Source organism: Rattus norvegicus, chromosome 12 (genome assembly GCF_021556685.1).
Source record: "Rattus norvegicus strain SHRSP/BbbUtx chromosome 12, alternate assembly SHRSP_T2T, whole genome shotgun sequence".
Classification (NCBI taxonomy): domain Eukaryota; kingdom Metazoa; phylum Chordata; class Mammalia; order Rodentia; family Muridae; genus Rattus; species Rattus norvegicus.
This window is the reverse complement of record NC_141545.1, coordinates 49678463-49691921: the sequence shown is the minus strand read 5'-3', so window position 1 is coordinate 49691921 and position 13459 is coordinate 49678463. Positions and strand designations below refer to the sequence as shown.

General features: G+C 50.8%; 1 protein-coding gene across 4 annotated transcripts in view; it reads right to left on the bottom strand.

Moving 5' to 3' along the window:
- Nucleotides 1-13459, bottom strand: part of Ssh1 (slingshot protein phosphatase 1) — a 62335-nt gene that overhangs the window by 23132 nt on the left and 25744 nt on the right. For 2 of the 4 annotated variants that reach the window (XM_087578608.1, XM_087578609.1), the window contains 5 exons: nt 9650-9714; nt 9118-9239; nt 4594-4723; nt 3315-3383; nt 2159-2224 (listed from right to left, as the gene is read on the bottom strand). In XM_087578608.1, coding sequence (XP_087434734.1) covers nt 2159-2224; nt 3315-3383; nt 4594-4631 — 173 coding nt within the window. In that variant the 5' untranslated portion in view covers nt 4632-4723; nt 9118-9239; nt 9650-9714. 4 annotated transcript variants of the gene reach the window in all.

Sequence of the window (13459 nt, the reverse complement as noted above, 5' to 3'; positions counted from 1 at the left end):
CAACTTGGCTAAAGAGAAAGCCGCAGCGATTATCCAAAGAAACACTGCGGGTCAGAAGGCGGACTTCCTTAGCCCCGCCCACCTCGAATGACCCGGAAGTGAGCATAGCCTAGAGTAGCGGCCGGAAGGGAGGAACCACTAACTGGGTGGCCTGAGAGGGTCCTTTGGGGCTCTCTTCTCCCTGAACAAGAGGAGTCGTTTGGAAACGCTCATCTTAGGCATCTCAGGCTTGAAGTTTCTCCTAGTTTACTCCAACTCTTTTGTTCTCGCACATGAACGGTTTAGCTAATGGGAGTAAACAACCTTTCACACCACAGCGCAGCCTGACATTGGACCTGCAAACCTGTTAAGCTACACCTACTTTGAATGTGTGGCCCCAGGCTGGACACACCCAAGAGAGACCCGTTAAGAGGAAGCTGGACCTGGAAGCTGCAAACAGTGCCAAGTCCAGCCAGTGTAGAGGGTCATGCCACCTTCCCTTCCCCGGGATCCTGGCTCTTCAGCTGGTGTTCTGTGGTCTGACCACCAAGAGAACACTCCCCATCTTTCTTGGCATGACACGCTAGTTTGTTCATACCTGTGTAAACATCTCCTTTCAAGATGCTTTAAACTCCAAGAGGCAACCAGGGTCTATCTCCCGACCCCGTTGTGTCTCTCCACTCCAGCCGAGCAGAGTGCTTGGACCTTAACTGCACAAACCTAGCACCTACTGTGTGCCAGGTACAAGGAATAAGTGAATGTACCCCAGGATGGCGTTCAGTAGGTCAGCAGGCAAAGCCTCATCTTCAACAGTAATACCTTTCTTTAAATGGGTAAGGAACTTAGATGGAACATTTCCCAACAAAGACACACATATATAAAATGTATATACATCATTGGGAGAATGTAACAAAAAGACACAGAGGAGGGCTGGGAGGCTCAGTGGGCAAGAGCAGGTGCTGTTTGAGCAAAGAACCAGAGTCCCCTGCACCCATGTCTTCTGCTCACAGGCTAGAGGGTCCTACACTCTTTTCCAGCCTCCACGGACCCCACAATCCGAGCCTGCACCTACAAAAAGGCATGCAGACACATACAACTAAAATAAAAACTGCTGATCGAGATACAACTCCACAGTCACCGAGATGGTGATCAATAAACAAAAATAATGTTGACAGGGACCTGGAGAAACTGGACTACTGAAGACCTGTGCAGCTACGGTAAGAAATAAACACCTTGGGGATAAACAATAGGGTAGGGCTGGAGAGATGGCTCAGCGGTTAAGAGCACTGACTGCTCTTCCAGAGGTCCTGAGTTCAAATCCCAGCAACCACATGGTGGCTCACAACCATTTGCACTGGGATCTGATGCCCTCTTCTGGTGTGTCTGTAGAGGGCTACAGTGTACTTATATAAAAATAAATAAATCTTTAACAACAACATCAACAACAACAGCAAATCCAAATAGGGCAGAGGGTTCTTCAGTGCCATAGAGTCTTCCCCTCAACATGAGGGAGCCTGAGCATGATGTAAGGAGACTGAGATGCAGGACAAATAACAGGGTGAATGCTCTCGGAGGTCCCTACAAGAGAGGGTTCATAGCAACAGAAAGCACAGAATCTTCAGGGGCCAGAGGGGTGAAGGGGGACTTCCTGTTGGGGTGATGGGAATGTTCTAACAGTGGATGAGAGAGAGTTAGCTGCGTGACCCTGAATCAAACACCTCCAAACAGCTAAGGTGGCCAGTTATGTTATGGAAGATTTGCTTCTGAACACCCATGCACCCACACACGCACACAAAATTAGCTTCCAAATACAAGTGATCATTTCTTTTTTTTTTTTCTTTTTCTTTTTTTCGGAGCTGGGGACCAAACCCAGGGCTTGCCTAGCAAGCGCTCTACCACTGAGCTAAATCCCCAACCCCCAAGTGATCATTTCTTTTCTGTTGTTTTGTTTGTTTGTTTTTTTGAGATGGGGTTTTCTCTGTGCAGCCATGGCTGTCCTATGTAGACCACTATGTAGACCAGGCTGAATTCGAACTTACAGAAACCCACCTGCCACTGCTTCCCAAGTGCTGGCATTAAAGGTGTGCACCACCACTACCCGGCTACGATCGGCTTTTCTATTCATTCTGCCAAGTATAAAATGCTGCTAATGAGTTCAAAGTCCCCCAAGCACACTTACCACATGGCCTGGACAGACACCGGCTTGAATATGTGCATCCTGCCCGCCGTGCTCACACTGAACCCCCTGAGGAGGGAAAACAGGAGACTGAGTGAGAACTCAAGCTTCCAGTCAAGCCCCTTAAGACTCTGGGTAGGTAGGCCCTCCCTAGACTTGCTGTCCGACGAGGGCAAAAGCAGACCAGCACCATCTTGGTACCCCAAGAGTGAGTTACCCTGTGGCGTTTCCCTCATCTGTGCACTCTGGGTCACAACCTGTACTGGCTGGTTTTGTGTGTCAACTTGATACAAGCTGGAGTTATCACAGAGAAAGGAGCCTCCCTTGAGGAAATGCCTCCATGAGGCCCAGCTGTAGGGCATTTTCTCAATTAGTGATCAATGGGGGAGGGGGGAGGACCCAGCCCATTGTGGGTGGGGCCAGCCCATTGTGGGTGGGGCCATCCTGGGCTGGTGGTCCTGGGTTCTATAAGAGAGCAGGCTGAGCAAGCCAGGGGAAGGAAGCCAGTAAGTAACATCCCCCCATGGCCTCTGCATCAGCTCCTGCTTCCTGACCTGCTTGAGTTCCAGTCCTGACTTCCTTTGGTGATGAACAGCAATGTGGAAGTGTGAGCTGAATGAACCCTTTCCTCCCCAGCTTGCTTCTTGGTCATGATGTTTGTGCAGGGATAGAAACCCTGACTGACACACAGCCCCAAGAAGGTCCTGAGTGAGTATTCCATAGCAACAGACTGGTGTGACACCCCCGCATTGATACTTCCTGAGCGAAATCCCTGAAGGAGACCCAGAACAGCTGTCCTATGGGCCTGACTGGACAGGGACACCACTGAAGGGATCAGTCCGCCACACAAGATTATCCAAAGATGTGGCCCTGTTTGTTAGTGCTTTGGGGTATAGGGAATGGTAAGTATCTAAAAATGTTTGTTTTATGTGTATGTGTAACTGCGTGACTGTGTACCAAGTGTGTGCCTGCTGCACACGGAGGCCCAACTGAGGGTGCAGGATCCCCTGGAATGGCAGACAGGAAGTTGTAAGCTGCCATACGGGTGCTAGGAACCAAACCCACATCATCTACAGGAGCAGCCGGGCCTCTGAGCTTCCGAGCCGTTTCTCCAGCCCCCCAGAAGAGAATCTTTCCAAGTATCACAGTGTGTCCATACCCGTCCCCATCAAGGTGGATCTTGGTGTCGCTCCACAGTCGAAGGACCATCCCGAGTGTACAGCTTTTGCTGAGTGGGGAAGAGAAGACACCGAGTCAGTGTCTGCCCTGTGTATGCAGTCTTCCCTCAGTTTCCTTGTCTAGCAGACCTGCTGGCCTGACACCAGCCTCGGGGTCTGTGGTGGGGAGGGGTTTGCAGCCTGTCTGGGGGGGCACTCTTCAGTCATGGCTGGATTCTAGAGGACACAGGCATGGGGTGGCGGTAACTCCACAACTACAGAAGCTCTTGGGGTAGTGGGGATGCAGCAGAGAGCCGGCAAGCAGTCAGCGACAGCCCATACCAGGCTTCTGTCCTGGGTAACAGGAGATGGGAGGTCCCCCAGTCTCACTGTTCACTCAGACTTCTGTCTGTCTGTATGTCTGTCTGTCTGTCTACCTTTTGTGCTGCTGCCACTTTACAAACTGCTTCAATCCAGTTCTGTTTTGCCCATCCTAGCAGTGAACTGATACACTGGCGCCACGGTTACAGAGTCTTATCAGAAGGGTCTCTCAGATCGTGATGAAACCCTTGAGGCATTTAAGGGCTGGCTCTTGAGAAACTGCAGCGATTGTGCCTGAGCAACACCACAGCCCTCAGGAATTCCGAGTTTCTATCTTTGCCAGGTGGTTTACAGGCTCTGGGCCCAGGGGTGGTTGTGGGGGAGGGTGGGGAGAGGGTAACATTACTCCCTCCTCTGCCCGGTGACTCCCACTCCAGAGATACCGCCTGCCTGTACTATCCTGCCTTTCAGTAGGCGTGGGAAAGGAAGTTGGCTTTTTTTTTTTTTTTAATTATTTAATGAAGGAGTGCTCTGCTGCATATACATCTACAGGCCAGAAGAGGGCATCAGATCCCCTTATAGTTGGTCGTGAGCCACCATGTGGTTGCTGGGAATTGAACTCAGGATCTTTGGAGGAGCAACCACTATTCTTAATGGCTGAGCTTTCTCAGCAGCCTGGGAAGGAAGTTTTTTTTTTTTTTTTTTTTTCCTTTTCTTTTTTTTTTTTCGGAGCTGGGGACCGAACCCAGGGCCTTGCGCTTGCTAGGCAAGCGCTCTACCACTGAGCTAAATCCCCAACCCCAGGGAAGGAAGTTTTTAAGGTAGCGATTCTCAACCTGTGGGTGTTGAGACCTCAAAAGACCATTGGGAAACACAGATATTTACAATATGGTTCATAAAAGCAGGAATCATTTTATGCGGGCTGGAGAGATGGCTCAGCGGTTAAGAGCACTGACTGACCTTCCGAAGGTCCTGAGTTCAATTCCCAGCAACCACATGGTGCCTCACAACCATCTGTAATGGGATCTGATGCCCTCTTCTGGTGTGTCTGAAGACAGCCACAGTGTACTCATAAGTAAAATAAATAAATCTTAAGAAAAAAGAAAATAAAATCATTTTATGGTGAAAGGGGGGGGTTCACCTCAACAGAAGGAGCTATATATATTACAGGGTTGTAGCATTAGGAAGGTTGAGAACCACTGGTTTAAGACTTCCAGGTTCAGAAGGAGATACAGAAACAAAGTCTGGAGCAGAGACTGAAGGAATGGCCATTCAGAGCCTGCCCCACCTGGGGATCCATCCCATATACATACAGCCACCAAACCCAGACAATATTGCTGATGCCAAGAAGTGCAGGCTGACAGGAGCCTGATATAACCATCTCCTGAGGTGAATACAGAGGTGAACACTCGCAGCCAACCACTGAACTGAGAAAGGGGTCCCCATTGGAGAAGGAGTTAGAGAAAGGATTGAAGGAGCCAAAGGGGTTTGCAACCCCATAAGAACAACAATACCAACCAACCAGAGCTCCCAGAACCTAAACCACCATCCAAAGAGTACACATGGACAGACCCATGGCTCCACCTGCATATGTAGCAGAGGATGGCCTTGTTGGGCACCAATGGGAGGAGACACCCTTAGTCCTGCCAAGGCTGGACCCCCCAGTGTAGGGGATTGTCAGGGCAGGGAGTCAGGAAGGGGTGGGTGGTTGAGTGGGAAAACACCCTCATACAGGAAGGGGGAGGAGGATGGAAACTGGGAAAGGGGTTAATATTTGAAATGGAAATTTAAAAAAATCCAATAAAATTTTTATTTGAAAAGATTTCCAGGTTCAACTGGACTAAGCCTCTGGGCTGGAAATCCCCCTCTTTCCCGCTTGCTGTTCTAGGCGTCTGTACAGGGCTAACTCTACTTCCTGTATGGTGCTGGAGATGAGACGTGTGCTGAGCCCCACAGCGCTGGCCTCCTTTACACACAGCAACGTGGAAAAAGCTAGTGGACTGATGTCTCTGGAGGACTAGGGCCCAGCGCACTCTGCGACCGTGACAAAGATGGCAAGAATGCCATCGCCATGGCTGTCACTGCCACGTGAGGACATCGGTCCCATAGAACTCACAATGAAGTTGGACAGTGATGGAGGGGCGACACACACAGGAAGTGGGGTTAGGGAGACTGCATCGTCACCAGTCACAAGTGATGCTGGAGGGGCGGGTGGGAGGGAGTGTGGGGGAAGGGAGCAGGCTCTAAGTCCCTAGGGTCAAGAACAGAGAAGCTAGCTGAACCTGAGCAGGAGACACAGGCTCCTGAAAGCCCACTTCTGCACGTTTGAAAAAAAAAAAAAAGGTGGGCAGAGGGTAGTATACACAGTTACCGTGCTCAAAGAGTACCTGAACCAAAAGCAAACGTTAACTTCAGATGAGCCCCGACACCTAAGGAGATGCCTGTAGTCACCATAGCTTCAATATAGACTTTCAATCTGGTCCTTGTGTGTTCTCTCCCTGAGAACTCAGGGAGGGGGAGCCTGATGCTCCAGGGTCCTGAAAGCCAGCTCTGTCCTGATCCACCCCTCCCTGATGACACGCCCACTGGGGGAACACGCCCATCTCTCAATCATCCTATTTTTCTTAAAATTTAATTGTTCACTTATCGTATATGTATAGATATTTTTGTCTGTACTCCAGAAGATGGCATTGTATCCCACGGGGACAACAGTTATAGGCCGTTGTGAGCAGTCATGCGCTGGGAATTGAACTCAGGGCCTCCGGACAAGCAGCCATTGCTCTAACCTACAGCTACACTGTAGAGCCAGACTGTGGCTCTAGCTCAAGGCCTCAACAGGGAGACAGTAGCCTGAGAGTAGAACTCGCAGCAGAGGCGAGATGACCACAGGGAGAGAGGGACCCATGAGACCCAAAGCTAGAGTGCGGAGGGGTGGCAAGGAAAAACAAGACATATCAAAATGGGCGGGAAGGAGGGCGGAAGCCCATACAGCTCAGCTGGAAGCAAGATTCTGGGCACAAATAAACAGTGTGTAATGACCTTGGACCATACCAGCACAGGTCGAATCTCTAGTTACCCCCAACACGTGAGCGGGCTAACAGGTGCACACTGGAAAAGCCCCCAAACGAACAAGCAAGGGACGCCCAGGAGAACAGCAAACACCAGGAGAGACACAGGGTGTTCCCAGGCACTGTCGACTCCACTCACAAGAAGCCATTCTTGGACTCTGCCCCTGTGCCACAGAACAGGGCATCACAGTGGCAGCCAGGTTTCAGTAGTGAGAACTCCCTGGGGAGAGCCAGGACACTGGCCCCTGGAATTCTAGCCGTTCCTCCCTTCCCTGGTTGGACATGATCTTGGGAGATGCTGGAGTCTACACGAGCCAACACTGACAATAAGGTGACTCCATGACACAGCCAGGACGCACGGAGTAACAGAACCGTGCTCTGCAACAGCGGTGACCAGAGGGGACCTGACTCCTAAGAAGTTTCTTAAGTGAGGATCAAAAAGAGGGTACAGGGTACAGAAGACAGGCTATTCAGGACTAGAATAGGTTACCCAAACCATCTCCGTGTGATGAGAAAAATTCAGTCCTTGGAAGATTACTACAGAGCTGGGCCATCATCTGAAAAACTGTTAATTGACACAGAAAACATTAGTAACGCCTTAGCCTGGGCATGGAGGCACGTGCCTGTAGACACACTACTCGAGAAGCTGAAGCAGGGGGATCTCGAGTTATGCGCATGCGCACGCACATGCGTCGTACTTACGCATGCGCTTCGAAAAGACGGCCCCTCCCACGTCTGTGAGTGCCCCCCCCCACCTCCTGGTGGTGCTTCAACAGCACAGCTCCCTCCCGCAGGGCATCAGCCCTTCTGTGTACACCAGAACTCGACTACTTTCCCAGCACATAAAGCCACTGTCGCAGCTCCTCCGGCTCCTTGTGACAGCGCAACTTTTCTCACGATGCCAGGGGGCAGGGGAAGAGAGTCATTAAATGGACCCATCCCCCCCCCCACTCGATTGCATTCACATCTATCATCCAAGTCTTGGTCACCAGCCTATGACACAGCAGCTTAGTCACAAGGAGACTCAGCTGCGGTCATGTGATCTCCGGGACTCTCGTCTTACCATAGACTCCGCCTCCAACACCTGCGCCCCGAGTGTGACCTCACTGTGCTTCCTACTGGACCTTAAAACCTACCTTGGCACCACCCACTTGCTTGTACTATCACAGAAGCCTGGCTCCTGTCAACTGCTAAGCCTTTTGCCTCCCTGGCGGTGACACAATCCTCTGTGCTAAGTTGAACCTGTACTGTGGCATCTCTGCGGACTTGGGGGCCAGTCTGTGGCCTCCTACACGGGTCCATGGAAAACCCATCCACATACTGAGTAGGGTGATGAGTGGAGAATGGAGAGAGTCCGCTCTGAGGGACCTAGGGTTTGCAACAACCTCCCACACTCAGTTCACTTCATGCCTTGCTAGGGTTGCAATGGAATTTACTTGACCTCCAGGCTTGGGGAACTGCAAGCCTAAAAGCTTCAAAAACAAACAGCAGGGCCCAGTGGTAGTGATGGCCTCGGTGGTGTCTCACACCTTTAATCCCAGCACTTGGGAGGCAGAGGCAGGTAAATCTCTGTGTGCAGCCTGGTCTATGAGTGGGTTCCAGGACAACCAGGGTTACACAGAGAAGCTCTATCTTGAAAGAAAGAAAAAAAATCAAACAAAAATTCCCCAAACAGGCACTCCACGGAAGTCAACCACCGGAGCATTCCAGCTACAACCTCCTCCTACATGCGCTGTGTGCCGAGGGGGGTGGGGGTGGGGGGGCGTCCTCCCAGCTAACTCTAGCATGTCCTTCAGTGTCCACCGTTGGATCGCACCCTTCAGGAGACATTCCTGGACAGGATGCCTTCACAACCGTGAGGGATCCCTCAAATCTGTTCATGGCTAGTAGCTGGCTCCCCAGATCTGCGCCATTCGAGGAGGTGGTATATTTACGAGCTGAGGCCTGGCGGAAAGATGGTGTCAGGTCCCACCCTCAGAAGGGGTGAATGCTGGCTAAGCCTAGCTCCCACTGCAGCTGGCTTCCTGTTCCGCCATGTGATCTCTCTTGCACATGCCCCCACCACCGTGATGTCATCCACGTGGCCAGAGAGAGGCCTCACATTAGATTTGCAGGCTCTGAAGCAGCGGGCCAAATAAACGTCTTTCCTTTATAAACTACCCAAGTATTATGTTGTTATGACAACAGAACGCAGTCACATGCTTCCTCTTCCGAAACTCTGAGCGCCATGCACTCTCCAGCTGGCTCTCAGCGGCAGGAAACTAAGGGCTGGGTAGGCATGCCCCTATCCCCAGAGACTTGACGCTTCCCCAGTCCCCACCCCCTCTTCTGTAGGGACTCACTGCAGGACACCAGGAAAACCTCTGGCCAACAGTGACCCATCTGCTCTGATGGGAACTCCATCCCTGAGACTCACCTCTCCTTACTGGAAAAGTCAACTCCCAGCAAGATGTTCTCCTCGGTGTCCTGGCGCCCGCTGGTGTACACCACAACCATGTAGCGGACACGGTCAGTCCAGACGCTCTCTAGGCGCACGGCCTGCAAACAGAAAAGGGAGGGCACCTCTTTACTCTCTTCCCTTCCCCCACCCCCCAATCCAAGACCAAGGGCTTTAGTTCTTGACCCCCACCCAGAAATCAGGGAAGAAATGAAGGCTGGGTGCTTGTGAGGAGGAAGGAGCGGAGGGTGTGCGTGCCTGATGCCTTGGGGACAGCAAACTGCTTGCAGCTGGGGCACAGGAGGAAATGTTCAGGCTACATTCAGGTTTAGCAGAGATGTCGTGGAGAGCGGACACATCTCTTCTGGCCCTTTTGGGGAGCTTGGCATAGAACCCAGGGTGTCCGGCATCCCAGTGATGTGTCTACCACCAAGCAGTGCTCTGGTGCCCTGGCTTTGGTCATCCCCATAGAGAGAGAAGGTCCCCGCCTCACTCAATACCACGCCCTCACCAGTTTGATTCTGTCTTCACAGCGCAGGAGGTTGATCATCACTTGCAGGTGCTGAGGCAGGTCACCTGTGGGACCGACAGGGCGAGAAGGTTTAAGTGGCTACTCACTTACTTCCCTAGAAAAGCCCAACCGAACCAACGCCGCCACCATGGAAGGTTGATTACAGCAGCCTGGGCCATACAGCGGTACTCTCAACAAAGACTTTGGGAAACACCGGCATGAGGAATGTGTTACCTACTATCATACCGGAGCAAACAGTCCTTGGCAAGGCGGGGAGTCAGAAACTACAGTCGTGGCTGCAGGGAGGCACGTGCCACGGGCTGGAGAGGAGAAGGACATCTGTCCTCTTCAAACTCTTGGTTGGGCATTTTCCACACGAGCCAGATGTTAACCCCTGCACCTGGGGAGTGTATGTGGGGAAATCTATCCGACCACAGACGAAAGCTCTGTGCTGGGCGTCCAGAGAAAGCATTTGAGGAAAAAACAATCTCTTCACCTCTTTTCACAAGAAGGAAATTATTAATGTCTTCTCTTTTTTTTTCCCTTCATTGCTAAGTAAAAATATAGTAATCTAAAGGAGCAATCCTCCTGCCTCGGCCTCCTGGGATCTAGGAGTGTGGGTGCATACCACCATTCCCAGCCAGAAAGTATTGGGTTTTTTTTTTTTTAACACTTTAAAAAGAATGTATACATGTGTGTGGTGAGAGCATGCGTTTATGTGTAGTTGCCTGCAGAGTCCAGAAGAGGATGTTGAATCCCCTGAAACTGGAGTTACAGGAAGTTGTGTGTTGTCCAACAAAGATACTGAAAACTGAACTTGGGTCCTCTGTAAAAGCAATGTGCACTCTGAACCGTTGAGCTCTCTTTCCAGACCTGTTCCATTTCCTTCTTTTGAATAGTTTATACAGCCCAGCCTGGCTTCAAACTCACAACTCTCTTAGGGTGGAGTTTGAACTTGTCTGGGAGGCACCCCTGGGACTGCGTCTGAAGAATATGAAGGGCCAGGGAGCAAGCTCCCTGGAGGGTGGTAGGGTATTTCAGTGGGTCTCTAGCTGCTGGGGTACAGTGTTACCATAAAGCAGGATGTAGGACCTCAGGCCTGCTTCTCCACACCCGAGGCCTGCGTGTCCTCTGAGGAAAGGCTCGCTGTGAAGATGCTCACCAGCAGGAAGGTGTGCCTAATAGCTCAATAAAACGACCCTTTTCAACAGTGTGCAGCGCTCAAAGGAACCCAATGATCCTTTTTATTTTGTTTGGATTCCCCTACAGAGAGCTGAAAGAATGGCTTCTCCCTGCGACACTTGCCTAGTAATATGTGTAAGGCCTCGGTTTCCATGCCCAGCACTGCAAAAAGAAAACGGAGACAAAGTAACAACCAGACCCTGAAACACCCTCTACACGCTTGCTGGGAACCCTGGAAGGACAGCGCTGCTTACAGAAGCAAATGCCCTAAAACACCACAACTACCTTGACTGTTGCAAAAGCGCGTTGTCCTTTTAAGGCATGGAGGTGTCACACTGCCCCTCTAGTCAGGATGGGACAGCTCATGTTAAGTGTTCTTCCCACAGTAAATAAGACGGGCAAAACACAGACAAAAGAGCCGCAGAACACTCCTTCACAGCCTCCTTTGCTGCTGCCACCTGTCAGATTGCTCAGGAGATAGTATAAGGAATTCCCTGCTCTGCCTCGAGGCCCTACCTCATCTCCAATGCCATGGGGCCACACAGCCATCAAGGGATAGTTCTCTCTTTGCCTGGGTCCTCCCAACATCCACTCCAAGTCACAGAGATGAAAGTGATCCCATTCCCCATGCCTGATAAATGTCTAAACGAGAGAAGTGGTCTGCACATAAATAAACTGCACATATCCCAGCCTGACATCCCTGTATTGATCAGAGGCCAGAAGGCTGGCATGCGGGGTGGGGGTGGGGGAGGCAGGGAGGTAGTTCCAGGGGTGTCCCTGGACTGACTGGACTGGCTAAACCTGACCCAATCCCACAGAATTAACCTCTGGCCTCTCTCCACAGTGGCAAGGGAGGCAATAGGAAAAGGGAACACAGTGAAGTCTTTGGGGGTCATCTCAGGTCAGCTGGTTGGACCATTTTCCTGGCTGTGTGTATTCAAGAGAAACACAGACCAGCCTTCCCAGGGTCCAAAACAAAGTAGCTTCTTTGCACTTGCAGGCCAAACTCACTCACCTTAGGGACACATTTCACACTTGATAGGACACCAGCAGATGTGGAAATGACGGCTGCTTAGCTTATCACACTGAAGTCTCATACACCACCCACCGGAGAGGCTGGCGCATGATGTGTGCATGTGTGTATGTGTGTACCTGTCTGTAGAGGCCAGAGGACAACCTTGGTTCACCAAGGGCCTTTCACCTTTTGTCCAAGATCGGATCTCTCACTGGCCTAGGTTAGCTGGCCAGCCAGTTCTCAAGATCCATCTCCACCACAGGGTTACAAACGTGCATCTGGCCTTTTCAGCGTGGGCCCTTGGGATCTGAACTCAGGTTCTACTTTTGAAGGAAACACTTTATCAACTGTGTTCTCCCTTTTGTTTTAATTTTGTTGCATTGCTTTTAGAAGTTGGTCTGTGGCCCCGGGCTGCCCTTGAACTCATAGGTTTCCAGTCCCAGATTTGTAGGGCTAGGATTACAGGTGTGGGCCACCATGCCTGGCCACATGCATAATTACTAATTTCCATATTATCCGAGGCATTGGATGCCTACTGGTAACATTAGGAAACAGGCTCAGACGTCACAGAACCAGGTTTACTGAAGTCAGGTCTGGCAAGCTCCAAAGCAAGGTGGTTTTGTTTGTTTGTTTTGTTTTGTTTTTTCTTTTTTTTCAGAGCTGGGGACCGAACCCAGGGCCTTGCGCTCGCTAGGCAAGTGCTCTACCACTGAGCTAAATCCCCAACCCCTATTTGTTTTTTTTTTTTTTTTTTTTTTTTTGGTTCTTTTTTTCGGAGCTGGGGACCGAACCCAGGGCCTTGCGCTTCCTAGGTAAGCGCTCTACCACTGAGCTAAATCCCCAGCCCCCCTATTTGTTTTTTTAAACAGAATGTTTTCACTAAGTAACATCAGTATCCTGAAATATATACTATGTAGCCTAGGCTGGCCTTGAACATATGACACTCCTGCTTCCACCCCACACCCTAGTGTTGGGCTCACAGACTACCAGCCTGCTCCAGGTCAAACACTGTTTCCATACACAGCCATGCCTCCTTGTGCAAGATGAGGGCTTTCTTAGATGACACGGACCTAAATCTTGGTTGGCAGGATCAGTATGTGAGAGCACAGGCAAGGCTCTGGCGCTTGCTACAAACTATAAGGTGTGAAGTTTACCTCAGCGCTTACACCTAAGATGAAGCTGAGGAAGCAGCGGCCAAGGCGGGAAAATTCTCACAGGGTGAGGAAATGCCCAGACGCTTCCTGAATCTCACTCCAGCTCTTTTTTTTTTTTTTTTTTTTTTTTCCCGGAGCTGGGGACCGAATCCAGGGCCTTGAGCTTGCTAGGCAAGTGCTCTACCACTGAGCTAAATCCCCAACCCCTCTCTCCAGTTCTTTTGAAAGGTAGAAGGGCCTCCCTAACACCTCCCTAACATTCAGACCCTAATAGGGGACCCCAGAAGGACCCCAGGGGCCAGCACATGTTACAGAGGGCCCCTTGTGGCCAGGCGCCTCCTGAGTTCCACTTTCAGTGTGCCTTCATTTCTGGAGTCGAGTAGCCTAAGAAGACTAGCCTTGGTACTTTTATTTTATTATTTTTCAGATTTATTTATTTATGTGAGTACACTGTAGCTG